The sequence below is a fragment of the Nycticebus coucang genome, chromosome 2 (assembly GCF_027406575.1).
Source record: "Nycticebus coucang isolate mNycCou1 chromosome 2, mNycCou1.pri, whole genome shotgun sequence".
In the NCBI taxonomy this organism is placed as follows: Eukaryota; Metazoa; Chordata; class Mammalia; order Primates; family Lorisidae; genus Nycticebus; species Nycticebus coucang.
Window position 1 is genome coordinate 132,341,338 of NC_069781.1, and position 19,328 is coordinate 132,360,665.

Below are 19,328 nucleotides of genomic sequence, written 5' to 3' on the forward strand. Positions count from 1 at the left end.
ACCAATTATACCACTTGGAGGTAATCATTGGGACGTTTTTAAAATACGTCTTTTCATTTTCTTCTACTTAAACACATCTACATTTCTATACCACAGTATTTGAGTTACATAGAATACTATATATAGGCCAGCTTGAATCACATGAAGAACATGAAGGAATAACTGGGAAACAATGAAGGAGAAGGAAATCTAGTTCTTCAACAGGAAAGATCATTGCAAAGATGCCAAGAGCTGCCTTTAAACATGAAAATAATTTACTCATTTTACTTTTATGATGTTTTCTCTAGCAGCAATGTGTAAAATGGTTAGGATGTATAAACTGGTTAGGATTCCAATGACAAGAAGATGATGACTTTAATTTCATTCTCTGAAATTATTCTCAATTGTCAATGATTTGATTATGTTTCCTATTTTTGTTTTGCATTTCTTTAAAAATGAGGTCTGGCTTGTAAAAAAAAAGTTTGATTTTACCTTTGTTTTCTGAAAGGTATGTTTTTCTGGGTGTAAAATTTCAGTGTGACAATTTTTTTCTTTCAGTATTTTCAAGATGTTGCTTTACTGTCGTCTCACTTGCATGGTTTTCTTCAAGAAATCTGCTGTTATTTTTTACCTTATGCCTCTATCTTTTTTCCTTTGGCTGCTTTTCTAATTTTATCTTTACCTCTAGTTTTAAGCAGTTTCATTATGATGTGTCTTGGTATGGTTTTCTTCATATTTCTTTTGCTTAGTTCTTTTTTTTTTTTCTTAAACCTGTAGTTTTATAGTTTTTATCAAATTTAGAAAATTTTTGCCCATTATTTCTACAACTATTTTTTCTGTATCCTTCCTCTTTTGGTAATTTCAATCACATTTATATTAGGCTACTTCAAATTATCCCACACCTTGGTCTCTGCTTTTTTCAATCTATATTCTTTGTTTCATTTTGTTTCTATTGCTGTGTCTTCAAGTTCATTAATCTTTTTTTCTATCCATCTAATTTATTTTGCTCTGAAATCTTGTTACTCGAATATGGTGTATTTTTCATCTCAGACATAGAAATTTCAGTTTGGGTCTTTTAAATATCTTTCCTATCTTTATTTAACATGTTCATACTTCCTTTTGTTTTTTGAACATACAAAAAAAGTGATAATAGTTTTATTTGCTAATTCTAATATGTCTATTGATTCTAGGTTTGCTTTACTTGATTGATTTTTCTCTGTATTATGACTAATATTTTCTTGCCTTTCTCCATGCGAAGTAGTTCTTTATTGGATCCTAGACATTGTGAATTTTACTTCAATAGATGCTGGATATTTTGTATTCCTCTAAATATTCTTGGACTTGTTCTGGGATGCAGTTAAATTACTTAAGAACAGTTATCTAACATCTAAGATTTGAGGTGTGATACCAGAGCAGCATTTATTAGAGGGCTAATTTTTCCTGCTGATAATTCTTCTACATACTTTACCCAGTGACTTATGAGATTTTCAGTCTGGCTGGGGGAAATAGGCATTATTCCTGGTCCTTTGTGAGCTCACATTACTGTTCCCATTAATTACCAAAGGTGGTTCTTTCTTAGGATCAGCCAGTGTCCTTACATTCATGCACTGGAAGCATCACAAATGTTCTTGAGCTGATGAAAAAAGGTGATGGTGGCAGTAGGATCTTTTTTTTTATTTTTAGCAAATATACTTCATATATATATATATATATATACACACATACACATATACACATAGGTATGTATATATACGCATATGTATGTATATATGCACACATATGAGATAACTTTTTTGTGGTCTTGAATAAATGATTTCATTAGCTTTTATTTTATTTTGTTTCAGATAAATATAAGGGTACATATGATTGGGTTACATTGTTTACATTTGTTACGTAGCATCCCAGTTATATTGGAACACCCAGGAGGTGTTCCATATACTCCTACATTGTACTCATTAAGTGGGAGCTTACTGAGCCCCCTGCTTCCCTTCCACTCTCTCCCCTACTTGAATTTAATTGTGTTTTCTTCTCTTGTGGGCCTGTAGTTGTTCATCTGCTAGTTTCAAATTAGTATTCAGTAAATAGGATGCTTGTTTTTCCATTCTTGAGATACGTAGTAAGGAGAACATTCTTTAACTCCATCCAGGTAAATACAAAAGTTGTAAAGTCTCCATCTTTTTATGGCTGAATAGTATTCCATAGTGTACATATGCCACAGTTTATTAATCCATCCATGGGTTGGATACTTGGGCTGTTTCCACATCTTTGTAATTGTGAATTGAGCTGCTATAAACATTCGAGTGCTAATGTCCTTGTGATAAAATGATTTTTTTCTTTTGGGTAGATACCTAGTACTGGGATTGTGGGATCAAATGGAAGGTCAACTTTTAGCTCTTTGTGGATTCTCCATACTTCTTTCCAAAAAGGCTGTACTAGTTTGCAATCCCACCAGCAGTGTGTAAGTGTGGGATTGCAAACTAGTACAGCCTTCTTTCCACACCCATGCCAGCATCTGCAGCTTTGGGCCTTTGTGATATGGGCTATTCTCACTGGGATTAGGTGATTATCTCAGGGTGGTTTTGATTTGCATTTCTGTAATACTTAAAAACAATGAGCATGGGCGGTGCCTGTGGCTCAAAGGAGTAGGGTGCTGGCCCCATATGCCAGAGGTGGTGGGTTCAAACCCAGCCCTGGCCAAAAACTGCAAAAAAAAAGTAAAAACAATGAGCATGTTTTCATGTGTTTGTTGGCCATTCATCTGTCTTCTTTAGAGAAGATTCTGTTCATGTCTCTTGCCTAATGATTAATTGGGTTGTTTTTTCTTTTCTTGTTGATTTGCTTGAGTTCTTTATAGAGTCTGCTTATTAGTCTTTTGTCAGATTTATAACATTGGACTCTTTTTTCCCATTCTAAAGTTTGCTTGTTTGCTTTGTTTATTGTGTCCTTAGCTGTGCAGAAGCTTTTAAGCTTGATCAGGTCCCAGTTATTTATTTTTGTTTTGGCTGAAGTTGCCAACGTGGTCTTCATAAAACTTTTACCCAGTCCAATATCATTAAGAGTTTTTCCCACACTTTTTAAAAGTTTTTATAGTTTTGTATCTTAGATTTAAATATTTTATACAGCATGTTAATTTTTGTGTGTGGTGAGAGCTGTAGGTCAGTTTCAGCCTTTTACATGTGGCTAACCAGTTCTTCCAGCATGATTATTTAGATAGGGATTCTTTTCCCCAGCATATGCTTTTGTTTGGTTTATCAAATATCACATGGCAATATGAGACTGGTTTCAGCCCTAGGTTTTCTATTCTGTTCTATAGATCTGTGTCTCTATTTTTATGCCAGTAGGATGCTGTACTTATGCCAATGCTTTAGACTTTTAGTATGCTTTAGACTGAAGTTGCAGGGAGAATGGAGACTGAAGACCCCATTCTTGGCAAGGGAAAACACATCCAGAAAAGAAGAAAAACAGAAAAATAAGCTGAGCCAAAGCAGAATAAAAACAGGTCAGCTAAACTAGCTGCTAAATTTCTTATCTGAGCAGTTTCCTGCTTTTCCTAGTTGTAGGGGATACAAGCTTGCAAACACCCCTGTGGGTCTGTGAACACTGTGAAGAAACAGTGGCCACAGAGGAAGCTGCTTACAAGGCCCAAGTAGAAAGATTAACCAGGCTTTCTCCTGCCCAGTTAATAGTCAAAGCAAATACTCATTGTGGAGATTTATATTTGGCCAGGACACAGATCAAGGGAACAGCTCAAGCCCTGAAATATGGGCAGGAGGGCTTGTGTACCCCCTTATCACAGAGGAAGATGCCTCTGGGTGGAGATCAGAAGAAAATTCTTCTGTACCACCAATTATTCAGAGGAGACTAACGCTGCTGGCATTTTACTCCACAGTGAACTAGTGAGGATTGACTTCCTCCAAGGAATCTGTGTGTATGACCACAGACAGGAGGCTGCCCCCACACAAGGCTCAGGTTTCAGATTTCTCGAGGCTGCTCATACCTTTAAAGTTAATGATTATAGAAACAATAAGTGCTGATATGCTTAATCATAGAAACTGCTGACGGTTTTTGTTACCTTCCTTAGCTTACCTTCTTAGCTAAATGAGCAAATAGCCTTCAATAAAAGCTGAGTGGAACAAACACTTAGGGCCATCCGCTGTAAACCCCACAAGCTAGCAGTGTTACCCTGTGTCCCTACCTTTGAAAACTCTATTCTATATGTCCTGTTTCTTTATCTCTCACCGCTTCTAACTTTATTTTTCTTCTATCACTACCAGTTCTACAGGTCTTAGACCCTGCCTCTGGGCGGGATCCTGGCAAAAGTATTATGCAATGCCTCTAGATTTGTTTTTATTACTAAGAATTGCCTTGTTTATACAAGTATTTTTCTCATTCCATAAAAAACAAAATACTATTTTCTCCAGTTCTTCAAAGTGTAATATTTTTCAAGTTCTTCATAGTATGATGTTGGTGTTTTAATACGGATTGCCTTAAATCTGTAGATAACTTTGGATAGTATGAACATTTTAACAGTTGCCCAGCCATGAGCGTTCTATATTTTTCCATTTGTTAATATCTTCACAGTAGGGTCTTTATAAAAGTTCATGGACCTAGGCACTGTTACTGTGTTAGACTCTGCTATACATTAACCATCTTAAAATACGTCCAGTGTTCCACATTAAATACTATTTTTTATTTTTTTTATTATTAAATCATAGCTGTATACATTAATGCGATCATGGGGCACCATACACTGTAAATACTTTTTTATTGTAAAATTTGGAAGCCTTTGTATTATTTGCACATGTTGGGTTTTCCAAAGTACAATTACTTGTTCTCTTCTTATAGATGTGAATGAAATTTATACACACACACAGAGTGGATTGATAAGTTTTGAGTATTTTTGTAAATTTTATTTTTATTTTATAGGTCTTTTAAATTTTTTAGTCAATCAGGTTTTTGTTGTTGTTTGTTTGTTTGCTTTTTCATATTTCAGACATTTCTATGGGCCCTTGAAAAATTTTATAGGCCCTGGACATTTTCCCTGCAGAATTCCTAGATGGCAGCAGTGGGAAGGGACAGAAGGGAATAAATCATACAGCAAAGATTGAGAATATTTGAACTGCATCTGGTTAGGGTGAGAGGAAGGAGGGAGGGGAGTCACTATTTAACTGTCTTGCTGAAGTGGTGGCTCATTGCCCATCACAGAGATGGAGAACACAAGAACAGACATAAGCTGTGAGAGAGAGGACAGGGCAGGTTCCATATAAGATGGAAACACAGTCACTGTCCTGTCAGGAGGCGAAGAAATGTGAAAGATGCCAAATTCCTCTCCTTCCATTTCTATCCTTCCATCTTCCATACATTATCTTCAAAGATACCTGCCTCTTCTCATGTCTTTGCTGATATGATCATATCTGCTAGGAATGTGGAAACAATCCTCTAATAATTAAAGATCTCGCCAGTCTCTAGGATAAGTGGTCCCCATTAGCTCTTGTGCTGGAAAAGGATTGTGTGCTGTCTTCTGGTTGCTTTTCTTTCTTTTTTTTTATTTATTTTTTTTTATTTATTTTTATTTTTTTAATTTTACTGGTTGCTTTTCTTTTCCCAGAGTTCCTTTGCTTACTTTTCTTAGAGTTTCATAGAAGTTCCTGGTGCCACCTTCTGCAATGTCATCCCCTAAAGGAAGTCAGACTCCAAAGAAGAGGCTGTTGTCCCTTTATACAGGAAAAGTAACCCCAGAGATGCCACCCCCAACAGAAGACTGGCCTGTAGATGAGGAGGAGTATTATGTCCTTGAGGATATAGGTCAGGAGCCGGACTCCCTGCCTCAGCCTTATAGAATGATTAACAAGCTGGTGAACCTTCTGTTTGACCGGTCGTGGGAAATTATTGAAGAAAGGAACACATCAAAGGAAACTGAGAGTCGTTGGATCCAGCCCACCACCTACCCCCCAGTTCGAGAAATCCAGGTATGGAGTAGGCAGCCGACCAGAAGTCCCTGTTTCTTATTTGAGTGTTAATAAAGGAAAACCCCTGATTCAGGAAAGAGTTCCTGCCAGAAGCACGCATTCAGTAAGACAGGTGCATTTTCAAAAGATTGTAGTTATGCTGATGTTCATTAAAAACATTGCCTGGGGAAATGGCTTGTTCTGGTTATTTGAAGATCTATAGAAGGTCTTTTACATTCAGATGTTGTTACTGAAATTTTTTCCTCAATGTATTAATCCACTTTCTTTTTTTTGTTTTTTTTTTTTTTTGTAGAGACAGAGTTTCACTTTATTGCCCTCAGTAGAGTGCCATGGCGTCACACAGCTCACAGCAACCTCCAACTCCTGGGCTTAGGCGATTCTCCTGCCTCAGCCTCCCTAGTAGCTGGGACTACAGGCGCCTGCCACAACGCCCGGCTATTTTTTTGTTGCAGTTTGGCTGGGGCTGGGTTTGAACCCGCCACCCTAGGTATATGGGGCCGGCGCCCTGCTCACTGAGCCACAGGCACCGCCCCCTTAATCCACTTTCTTATTTGGTGATTGAGCATCTGTCATTGCCTCAGCTATTGAATCCACTTTCTTATTTGGTGATTGAGCATCTGTCATTGCCTCAGCTATTGGTTTGTTCTTCCCACAGCACACTAGATTAATAAAGTACAAGGCCTGTGGGCATGCTTCGCATTGTGAACATACATTTATTCTCAACTTATTTGTTTACTCTGGATTTTTTCCCTAAAAGTAGAATGCTATGAATTTCTTGATGTTTGGGCAAGAGTTTTAGGTGAGTACTGTGCTTGGGGGTGAAATTGCATCTAGGAAGGGCCCATGACTCATATTACTTAAAGACAGTAACAACTGAAAATAATACCTTTTTCTTTGTCTTTATTTTCCCAGCTCAACAAAATAGCAAATTGTATGGCTGTTTCCCAAGACTATCTGTTTATTGGAGAAGCCAAAGGATTCTCAATTTATAATCTATATACTGCTAAACAAATATATGTTTGGGAGAAACTTAAAGTTGATGTCACTTCCATCTTGGTCTCAGATTTGGGGAGTGAAATACTTACAGCTCTCATAGATGAAATGGGTATTTGTTTTTCATCTTCCTTTTTTGGCTAATTTATAAATACCTGTAGAATATTACTCAGTTTAAGGTCTTTTCAAAGTTTGGGTAGTGCCGGGCATAGAGAATCTTTCCTGGTCATTTAGTAGTAACTAATAACCTACAGAACAAGTGTGTATGCCAAGCACCATTCTGACTTTTCACATGTGGTAGCCCATTTAATCCTCATAGTATCCCCAGGGTGAAAGTACAGTTTATTATTCCTCTTCAGAAGAAGCAAATAAGGCATGAGATAACATGGAAAGTAAGTGGCATGGAGGTTTCAAACCAGGCAGTATGGCCCCGAAGGCCACACCCTTCTAGCACTCAACATCTTGATGCTCACAGAAACCAAAGCTTGCTTTTCTCCCTCAGCATGAAGATGAACCAGGCATTCAGCAGTGTAGTATAAAGAACTACACAGTGTCCTGGATAAGTAGACAGTTGTTTTTGGTTGCCCATGAAAGGCTAGGCTCTCTCTAGCCCAGTGGTTCTCAACCTGTGGGTCGCGACCCCTTTGGGGATCAAACGACCCTTTCACAGGGGTCGCCTAAATATATCCTGCGTATCAGATATTTACATTACAATTCATAGCAGTAGCAAAATTACAGTTATGAAGTAGCAACAAAAATAATTTTATGGGCTTTGCTCCTGTGGCTCAAGTCGCTAAGGCGCCAGCCCCATACACTTGAGCTGGTGGGTTCGAATCCAGCCTAGGCCTGCCAAATAACAATGATGGCTGCAACCAAAAAATAGCCGGGTGTTGTGGTGGGCACCTGTAGTCCCAGCTACTTGGGAGGGTGAGGCAAGAGAATTGCTTAAGCCCAAGACCTTGAGGTTGCTGTGAGCTATGATGCGACAGCACTCTACCCAGGGTGACAGCTTGCGGCTCTGTCTCAAAAATAAATAAATAAATAAAGATGTTAAAAAAGAAAGAAAGAAATTAACTTTATGGTTGGGGGTCACCACAACATGAGGAACTGTATTAAAGGATCGCGGCATTAGGAAGGTTGAGAACTACTGCACTAGCCTGTCACTATGTTTGGCTAATCCAGACACTGCTTCTGGATGTGGGGAATTTCCCTACTTTGTCATGGATAAGAAGGCAAGTGTCAGCATCAGCCAGGAAATCAGAGGTGGCTGTGTGATACTGGGCCAGGAGAGCAGAATGTGCCTGTTCCCCTTAAGATCATCTGTGGGAGTGTCTCTCCCAGCAGCCACTCTGCTCAGGCAACACAGCACACTGGAGAGTGACCTGACCAGACAAGCATTTCAGGAAGGACACCCTGGCAGGAGTTTGAAAAAGTCAAAACAAGAGGCAAAGAGACCAGGAGGGACTATTGTACTCATTGAGGAGAGAAATTATGAAGGTCTAAACTAAGGCAGGCGCTTAAGCGATTCTCTTGCCTTAGCCTCCCAAGTAGCGGGGACTACAGTCCCCCACCACAATGCCCAGCTATTTTTTGGTTGTAGTTGTCATTGCTGTTTGGCAGGCCGAGGCTGGATTCGAACCCTCCAGCTCTGGTGTATGTGGCTAGTGCCTTAGCTGCTTGAGCTACAGGCACCAAGCCTTGCAACTTTATTTTATGTCTAAAATTAGTTCAAAGTAAAAAGCTTAAATGTCTGTGTAACTCTCAATATGATGGATTTGAAGGCAAACTGCCTTAGTGTCCCTAGCACATATACTTATATGGAGCAGAGAACCCATGAATCTTTATTGAGTTAAGTTAGACCTTCACTCAAAGTGGGCCAGATGTCTCTATAATGTCTGTTCTATGGTATGACTAGGAAGCACCTAAAGAAAGAGATAAGAAGTCATGGTGGGTGATGATCATAAATTAATGGGAACATTAAATGGGAATTAGATTGACAGAATTACTTACTAATTCAACAAAATTAATAGTGGAAAGAGCTTATTGGAGTTGAGAGGTGATGACCATGGATGGGTAAGATATGATTCTTTCCCTCAAATGATGTATGCACTTAGAAGAGTAATACAACACACAGGAAACAATTGGTAACAGTGTGAAGCATTAAGGGGTGATGCACTGTAATAGGTGGATGGGACCCAGCAGTGGATTGATGTGGCAGCATGCTTATAAGAACTTTAGGACATACAAGTAGGGCTGGGGAAGGTAGAGAGAACCCAGGAAGGAAATGACCTGAGCATGTCCAGTGAGTGTGGAGAAAGGAAAACCAAGAGCGGTGGAAGGCCATAGAGGGGCCTAAGATTCATTAGCTTATGAAGGAAAATTCAAATGTAAAATTCTAATTCTTATTTGCCTCATTTGTCTGTCTTACATTCTCACTTTTCTTTTTCAGGTATCATTAGACTGCTTTATTTTTATAAGGATGGTCTTTTCCTAATCAAAGCCATCAATGAAGTGGTGAGTTCATTTTCACCTTTAGCTGTTTCAAAAGTTGTAGCAAATTAATTTTACTTCTAATATGGAAGAATGATAGCTATCCTAGATTTAAGAGAAATAGAGAACTTCCTAGTCAGAGAGTCTCCTCCAGAATATCCAATTAAAAGATCTCCCATTGTCAGAGGGTAGAGTTTGAATGCCTTGCATTTATTTACCCTGCTGTCAAGAGAAGAAAGTTATTAAGGAGTTCTAGTCCCAGTTTTTCTCTTGAGCATCAGACAAGTATATCTGATAGGCACTTACGTGTAAAAGTCCTTAAATTTTCCAGGCTGTTTCACATTCCTGTTCCCTCACCTGTACTCTTCTTTCAGCTTGGAATGCTCCCCTTGTTTCCCTACCTACCATGTCTGCCTGTTAAATTTCTTTCATTCTTCAAGACCAGCCCAAGTATCTCCTTCTCTAAGATATTTTCCTTCATATACCCAAGAAGAGCTAATCTCTCCCTGCTTCATGCCACCTCAATATAGAACACAAATTCTATTACATCAGCATTTTCTACATCCTTTACACTCGTTTGTATAACTGCTGCATCTCCTTAGGGCAGGGACCTGTCTTACTTACCTTTGAATCACTTTTTCCCAGTTCATTACCTGGCACACCGTCCATTATCAGAAAATGTGTTTTGAATCAATTTATTCGCCAAAGAGCAGTTATTGCTCAGAGTAGATATTTAATTATAATTTATCTTCTAAGAAATGCTGTTGCTAGACATCAAGGCAATGAAGAAAAGCAAACATTTTCAATAATTTATGCTGGAACACTGGACAAACAAATGTGGAAAAACTCCATACCATACATAAAAATTAAATTTGATATGGATTTTAGGTCTAAATCTAAGGATTGAAACCATTATTATTCTTGAAAAGAAAACACAAAAAAATATTTTTGCCACCTTGGACCAGGCAAAGATTTCTTTTATAATTTTTTTCTTTTATATTTCAGATACATGCAGTTAGGTTACATAGATTATATTTGTAAGGTTAAAGTCTGAGTTGTGTCAATAGTTGTGCCCTTCACCCAGGAATTGTGCAGTGTACCTATGCAATGTATATTCCACTGGGCAGGAATTTACCCAACCCTTTAACCCCTTACTTGAATTCAATAGTTTTTCTCTCACATAGTTGTTAATCTACTGGTTCTGATTAAGTACTGAGTACACATGGTGCTTCATTTAGGAGAATGTTCTTCAAATCCTTCCAGGTAGTTACAAAAGATGAAATCTCCATCTACTACAGCTGAATAGTATTCCGTGGTATACATATACCACAGTTTATTAATCCATTCATGTGTTGAAGGGTACCTGAGTTCTCACATTCTTGCAATTGTGAATTATGCTGCTTTAAATATTCAAGTGCAGATATCCTCATGGTAAAAATGACTTTCTTTTGGGTAAATACCTAGTAATGGGAATGAAGGACCAAATGGTAGCTCTACGTTTAGTTCTTTGAGGAATCTCCATACGTTTTCCCATAGAGGCTATGCTAGTTTGCAGCCCCACCAACAATGCATGAGTGGTACCTTCTCTCCACATCCATGCCAGAATGTGTTGCTTTGGGACCCTGTGGTGTGGGCCATTCTCATGGAGGTTAGATGATGTCTCGAAGCTGTTTTGATTTGTATTTCTCTGGTGATTAGGGACATTCATCGTTTTTTCATGTGTTTATTGGCCATTCGTCTGTTATCTTCAGAGAATTTCCTGTTTATGTCTCTAGCCCAATTTTTAATGGAGTTAACTGATCATTTCTTGCTGATTTCAAATATTTCTTAAGACATGAAAACACTAATCATAGCATATTAATGTTGTGCTTCACCAAAATTAAAAACTTCTCATTCCTCATACCATAAACAAAATTAAACTCAAAATGGATCATATATCTATATGTAAACCTGAAACTATAAAAATTCTAGAAGAAAACATAGGAAAAAGTCTTTGTGACCTTAGGTTAGGCAAATATTTTTTAGCTACAAAACGAAAAGCATGATCCACAAAAGAAAACATTGATAAACTGGACTTCATCAAAATTTCAGACTTACACTCTACAAAATATATTATTCAAAGGATGAAAAGACAAATTACTGACAGGAGGAAATTATTGCAAATCACACGTACGATAAAGAACTATCCAGAATATATAAAGAACTCTCAAAACAAGTAAACAATGTGATTTCTTGAATAAGCAAAGGGTTTGAAAAGACAAGTTTTCCAAAGAAGAGGTATGGAAGGCATATAAAATGCTCAAGATCATTAGTCATTAGAGAAATGGAAATTAAATCATAATGGGTTAGGGATTCTGAGAAGATGCCTGACTAAAGGCTGCTTTTGCCAGAGGCTCCTGTCCAGAGAGAGAGAAGTTGGACTGAAGTGGACTCAGAGAAGCCAAAGGAGAGGAGTGGACTCAGAGAAGCCAAAGGAGGTGAATTCAGCACAAGAAAAAGAAAATGAGGTGCGCATCATCCCACTGAGACAAGCTGCGAGGCCAAGAAAGAGGAAGAAAGCCAACAGAGAGCAGGTGCAGAGGGACTAGTCTAAAGGTTCCTATTGCCAAGGGGATGGGAGACCCCTTTTCCAACCAGGAGGCCCACAGTGGGGTTTCTGTGAGCAAGCAGGGAACAAAGAACCTCTCGATTCACCCCATGGAAGAACGCTTTGAGGTCCTGGTTCTCCTACACCTGGGAATTTCCACCTCTGAGCCAAGTCCCCAGCCCGGCACAAAATTCAACAAATATTCTCTCAGCTGTCCTGAGCCCACAGCCCACTCTCCCTCTATCTGGTTGCCTTTGGACTGCCCCCTACAGAGATGGGAGTGTTTGGTGAGTTCTCAGGCCTCTGCATTATGTGGGCCCCTGAACCAAGCAATTGAGCTGCCTGCTCTGAGAGGAAACAGTGGCATTGCATTTCCAACTTTGGCATGAGGAGGTGTGGTCTCTCCTGACTCTCATTCTACTAGAAGAGTCCGTTTTCCAGCTCCCTGGGAAGTCTCAGAAAGATATGTGGTGGATTCTTGTTCTCCAGCTACCTAGCAACTCTCTGAACTTGTTTGAGTGGGTGTTGTTCATGCTGCCTGAGGCATGTGAAGATTCTTGTTCTCTAGCCACTGCTTTCTGGGACTGTAAGTTCACCATTTATTTGACTTTTTTTGAGCAGTAGTGGGGTTAGTTAGAGCAGTGAGAGGCAGATTTAGTGGGTCTGTCTGTAGATTCTCCCCTCCTCCACCTATTGCAGGCAGTGGGGTATAAGGGGGACAGGTCAGCAAGTGTTCGTATCTTTGTCCAGCAGAGATTCCAGTGAAATACTGAAACTCCTTCCTTAGTATTTTGTAGAGGGAAAAGCCATTTTGTGCTATCTCAACAAGCCAGCCCTCAGAGACTCTGACTACAACCTGGAAAGAGAGCTTGTAGCCTGTAGAAGAAAGGACACAAGCACAAGCTTCAGTTCATTGATTAGGGAAGGGATGGTTAGCCCCAGTTCCCAATGCCTTCTGATCCAGTCTCACTCTGACAGTTTTAATTGCCAAATGCGTCAGACAGTGTTTCCTAAGGGTCCCAAATTAGATTCTCTCAATAACTATTCAGGAACAACCTATCATTTCAACTAAAATATAATGTATTTTTTAAAAACTGAAAATATTCATAAGGATGAACCAGCAGAAGAATTCTGGCAACATGAAAAATCAGAGCAGATCAATTCCCCCAAGACATTACAAGGGAGATACAGCAGAAAATAGCATCCATAGAGAAATTGCTGACATATTAGAAATAGAATTCAGAATATGGATGGCAAATACAATGATTGAAATTGAGGAGAAGATGGAAATAGAAAAAAAAATAGTCCAAAAGTTGTCTCAAGAAATTAATGAATTTATCATGCCTGTAATTCTAGCACTTGGGAGGCCGAGGTGGGTGGATTGCCTGAGCTCACAGATTGGAGACCAGCCTGAACCAGAGAGAGACCCCTGTCTATAAAAAATAGCCAGGTGTTGTGGTGGAAGCCTGTAGTCCCAGCTTCTTGGGAAGCTGAGGCAAGAGAATCACTTGAACACAAGGGTTTGAGGTTGCTATGAGCTAAGACGCCACAGCACTCTACCAAGGGTGACCAAGTGAGACTCTGTCTCAAAAAAAAAAAAAAAGTAATGAATTCAAAGACAAAGTCACCAAGGATATGGATATAAAGAGGAAAGAGAAACAGAGCTTAAGGAATCGAACAAGACATTCAATGATCTTTAAAACATAGTAGAGACCCTCAGTAATAAAGTTGATGTGGGAGAAGAAAGAATTTCAGGAATCAAAGACAAGTCTTTTGAACTATCCCAATTAGTCAAAAAGACAGAAAAAAGAATAAGAACAGAATATTCCCTGAGGGAGTTATGGGATTATTCTAAAAGATCAAACATCTGAATTATAGGGATTCCTGAAAGAGAAGAGAATGGTCCCAAAGGCCACATTCTGGTGGAGAATTTCCCAAGTATTGTGAGAGACACAGAAATTGAGATAGTAGATAGTTTCAGAACCCTAGCATGACTCATTCCAAACACAGCATCTCTTAGACATATTATAATTAACTTTGCCAAATTTTTGCAAGCAGCCAGGCATAAGAAAAGTCTTACCTAGAGGAGAGTGCAGGGAAAAACGTTGAAAAATCGGTCTGGGCGAGTATTTTATGAGGAGGACCCCCTGGGCAATTGAAGCAGCTTCAAAAATACACTACTGGGACTTGATCAAACTAAAAAGCTTCTGCACAGCCAAGAACACAGTAAGTAAAGCAAGCAAACAGCCCTCAGAATGGGAGAAGATATTTGCAGGTTATGTCTCCGACAAAGGTTTAATAACCAAAATCCACAGAGAACTCAAACGCATTAGCAAGAATAGAACAAGGGATCCCATCGCAGGCTGGGCAAGGGATTTGAAGAGAAACTTCTCTGAAGAAGACAGGCACGTGGCCTTCAGGCATATGAAAAAATGCTCATCATCTTTAATCATCAGAGAAATGCAAATCAAAACTACTTTGAGATACCATCTAACTCCAGTGAGACTAGCCTATATCACAAAATCCCAAGACCAGAGATGTTGGCACGGATGTGGAGAAAAGGGAACACTTTTGCACTGCTGGTGGGAATGCAAATTAATACATTCCTTTTGGAAAGAGATATGGAGAACACTTAGAGATCTAAAAATAGGTCTGACATTCAATCCTGTAATCCCTCTACTGGGCATATACCCAGAAGACCAAAAATCACATCATAACAAAGATATTTGTACCAGAATGTTTATTGCACCCCAATTCATAATTGCTAAGTCATGGAAGAAGCCCAAGTGCCATCGATCCACAAATGGATTAATAAATTGTGGTATATGTACACCATGGAATATTATGCAGCCTTAAAGAAAGATGGAGACTTTACCTCTTTCATGTTTACATGGATGGAGCTGGAACATATTCTTCTTAGTAAAGTATCTCAAAAATGGAAGAAAAAGTACCCAATGTACTCAGCCCTACTATGAGACTAATTTAGGGTTTTCACATGAAAGCTATAACCCAGTTACAACCTAAGAATAGGGGGAAGGGGGAAAGGGAGGGGAGGGAGGGGGGAGGTAGGTAGAGGGAAGGGGATTGGTGGGATTACACCAGCGGTGCATCTTACAAGGGTTTATGTGAAACTTGGTAAATGGTCTGTGAAGCTAGTGAATGATGCCCCATGAATATGTCAATGTACACAGCTATGATTTAATAAAAAAAAAAAAAAAGCAATACAATAAAGTACAAAGAAGAAAGATCAAATATCACTCAGACTCTAGCACTGTGAAAACACTGTATATTAACCTGGATGTATGTGGAACACATTATTCATAGTAAAGCATCACAATAATGGAGAAACAAGAATCCTATGTACTCAATTCTGACATGAGAACAATTAAGGTCCTAGTACACGGTGGAGGGTGGGGATGGGGAGAGGTGAGAAAGGGAAAGAGGGAGGGGGTGGGGGGACAAGGGGTGTGGTACACATTTTGGGGGTGGGACACAATTATAAGAGGGTCCTTACCTAACAAAGGCAATCAGTGTAACCTGGTTCTGTGTACCCTCAATGAATCCCCAACAATAAAAAAGGGGGAAAAAAAAAAAAAAGAAAAGTCTTACCTACAAAGGGAAAATTACCAGGATGATCACAGATCTTTCAGCTGAAACTTTTCAAGCCAGAAGAGCATGGTCATCAGCCTTACCCTTCTTAAACAAAACAATTTTCAGCCCAGGATCCTGTATCCTGCTATACTGAGTTTCATTTGTGATGGAGAAATGAAATAACTTTACTGACATTCATATGTTGAGGAAATTTGCCATAACTAGACCAGCTCTACAGGAAGTACTCAGAGCCATTTTTCATAATGACCAGCATGATGGTTCACCACCAAAGTAAACATACTGAGAAATTAAAGAACAAAGCCCAGCTTCCTCAGTGGTGAAAAGGATAAAAATAAGCTCTGGACCTCTGAAAAATGAGATGACCAAAAATCCACCATTAACTATCAATTCTCTAAATAAATGTGAATGGCTTGAATTCCCCTCTAAAGAGGTACAAGCTGGCTGACTGGATACAAAATCACAGACCCAGTAACTGTTGTATCCAAGCCTAACCTCAAAGGATAAACTAAGACTCAGGGTGAAAGGATGGAAAACAATAATTTGGACAAATGGAAAATAGAAAAAAAGCAAGAGTTGCAATCTTATTTGCAGATACAATTGGATTTAAACCAGCAAAAATAAGGAAAAACAAGGATGTACACTATATACATGTCACGGGAAGCACACAACATGAAGAAATTTCAATAATTAACATTTACACAATCTACCTGAATGCTCCTTGATTTCTAAAACAAACCCTTAATATCTGAACAACAGGTCAGATGCTGTGGCTCACGCTTGTACTCCTAGCACTCTGGGAGACCAAGGGGGATGGATTGCCTGAGCTCATGGGTTAGAGACTACACTGAGCCAAAGTGAGACCCCATCTCTTAAAAAGAGCTGGGCATTGTGGCGGATAATAGTCCTGTAGTCCCAACTGCTTGGGAGGCTGAAGCAAAAGAATCGCTTAAGCCCAAGCATTTGAGGTTGCTGTGAGTTGTGATGCCATAGCACTCTACCAATGGCAGCAAAGTGAGACTCTTTCTCAAAATACAATAATAATAATCTGAACAACGTATTTTCTTGCAATATAATAGTTGGAGATTTTAATATCCCTTTGATAATACTAGAGAGAACCTCCAAGAAGAAACTAAACAAATAAATAATGGACTTAAACAAGAACAAATGACTTAACAGACATTTACACAATATTTCATCCTAATAAAACTGAATACACATCCTTCTCATCAGCCCATGGATCATCCTCCAAAATTGGTCATATGTTAGGACATTAAGTCTAACCTCAGCAAATCCAAAAGAATATAAATCATCCCCTATATCTTCAAGAACAATATGGAATAAAAGTTGAACTCAACAGTAACAGAAATCTTCATATTCAAACTGTCATGGAAACTAACCTTTTGCTGAATGAGAGCTGGGTCATAGATGAGATTAAGAAAGAGATAATCAGGGCGGCGCCTGTGGCTCAGTGAATGGGGCACCGGCTCCATGTGCTGAGGGTGGCGGGTTCAGGCCCAGCCCCGGCCAAACTGCAACCAAAAAATGGCCAGGCATTGTAGCGGGTGCCTGTGGTCCCAGCTGCTCGGGAGGCTGAGGCAGGGGAATCACGTAAGCCCAAGAGTTGAGAGGTTGCTGTGAGCCGTGTGATGCCACGGCACTCTACCCGAGGGCGGTACAGTGAGACTCTGTCTCTACAAAAAAAAAAAAAAAAAGAAATATAATTAGATTCATGAACAAACTATCAAAACCTGTGGGATACATCAAAAGCAGTCCTAAGAGGCAAAATTATGGAATTATATGCCTTCATCAAGAAAACAAAAAGAAGGCAGCACCGTTGGCTCAGTGACTAGGACACTGGCCCCATATACCAAGGGTGGTGGGTTCAAACTTAGCCCCAGCCAAACTGCAACAAAAAATAGCTGGGCTTTGTGACGAGCGCCTGTAGTCCCAGCTACTTGGGAGGCAAAGGCAAGAGAATCACCTATCCCCAACAGCTGGAGGTTGCTGTGAGCTGTGACACCAAAGCACTGTACCAAGAACAACAAAGTGAGACTCTGTCTCTAAAAAATAAATAAATAATAAAGTCTTTGGGATTCTTTTTTAAAAAAGAAGAAGAAGAAAGAAAACAGAAAGCAAGTCAACAATTGGCCATCTCAAGCAACTAGAAAAGGAAGAACAATTCAACCCCAAACCCAGCAGGAAAAAAGAACCAAATTAGAGCAGAATTAAATGAAACTGAAAATAAAAGAATCATTTGGAAGATTAGCAAAACAAAAAGTTGGTTATTTGAAAAGATACTAAAATTGATAAAGCCTTTTCCAGATTAACCAGAAACAGAAAAGTAAGATTTCTTTGTTTTTTTGGTTTTTTGTTTTTGAGACAGAGCCTCGAACTTTCACCCTGGGTAGAGTGGCATTACAGCTCACAGCAGCCTCCAACTCCTGGGCTCAAGTGATTCTCCTGCCTCTGCCTCCCAAGTAGCTGGGATTACAGGCATCCACCACAATGTCCAGCTATTTTTTGGTTGCAGCCATCATTGTTGTTTGGTGGGCCTGGGGTGGATTTGAACCTGCCAGCTCAGGTGTATGTGGCTGGAACCTCAGTCTTAGGGCAGGCACAGTGGCTCTCTCCTGTAATCCTAGTCCTCTCTTGTAATCCTAGCACTCTGTGAGGCTAAGGGCGGTGGATTGCCTGAGCTCACGGGTTTGAGAAAAGTAAGATTTCCAATGTTCCAATTTATATGTATCAGAAATGATAAAGGGGAAATAACAGCAGATACCACAGAAACAACAGAGTGTTGTTTCCCCTTTATCAACACTCACCACAAAAATTTCTATGCCTAGAAACAGGAAGATGTAGAGGAAAGGGAACCATAACTGGAAGTGTGCCACTTTCCTAATCTCAACCAGAAAGAAGTAGAAATTTTGAATAGCCCTATATCAAGTGCTGAAATTGCATCAACTATACAAAATCTTTCAAAAAAGAAAAACCCTAGACCAGATGGTTTCACACCAGAATTCTACCAAACCTTCAAAGAGAAACTAATTCCTATATTGCATAATCTATTCCAAAGCATAGACAAGGAAGGAATCCTCCTCAACACGTTCCATGAAGCAAATATCACCCTGATTCCAAAACCAGGAAAGGACCTTACAAAAAAAAAAAAAAACTACAGGCCAATATAATTAATGAATATCAGTGCAAAAAATAGTCAATAAGATCTTAGCAAGCAGACTATAGTGACACATTTTTAAAAAGTTATACATCAGGATCAAGTAGGTTTTATCCCAGGGATGCAAGGTATGCAAGTAGGTTTTATCCCAGGGATTCAACATATGTAAGTCCATAAATGTAATTTGCCACATAAATAAAATCCAAAATAAAGACAATATGATTCAATTGATACAGAAAATTTGCAGCATCCTTTCTTAGTAAGAACACTTAAGAAAATGGGCTTAAGTGGGACATTTCTTAAATTGAGAGAGGCCTTCTACAGCAAACCCACAGCCAATATCATATTGAATCAAGTAAAACTGAAAGCATTTCCACTCAGATCTGGAACTAGGCAAGGATGCCCACAGTTACCACTGCTATTTGACATAGTGGTGGAAGTCCTAGCCTTTGCATTCAGGCAAGAGAAAGAGATCCAGGGTATTCAAATGGGGAGAGAGGAGATCAAACTCTTTGCTTTTCATTGA

General features: G+C 39.2%; 1 protein-coding gene across 4 annotated transcripts in view; it reads left to right on the plus strand.

The window, feature by feature from the left end:
* The window catches only part of WDR93 (WD repeat domain 93), a 111,229-nt gene that overhangs the window by 9,817 nt on the left and 82,084 nt on the right, over window positions 1-19,328 (plus strand). For 2 of the 4 annotated variants that reach the window (XM_053581871.1, XM_053581870.1), the window contains exons 2-5: window positions 5,612-5,948; window positions 6,861-7,053; window positions 9,391-9,455; window positions 11,822-12,918. In XM_053581871.1, coding sequence (XP_053437846.1) covers window positions 5,646-5,948; window positions 6,861-7,053; window positions 9,391-9,455; window positions 11,822-12,019 — 759 coding nt within the window. In that variant the 5' untranslated portion in view covers window positions 5,612-5,645 and the 3' untranslated portion in view covers window positions 12,020-12,918. Of the gene's footprint in view, window positions 1-5,611; window positions 5,949-6,860; window positions 7,054-9,390; window positions 9,456-11,129; window positions 12,919-19,328 lie in introns of those variants that run through there. The other 2 variants (XM_053581872.1, XM_053581873.1) reach the window with 2 other exon arrangements.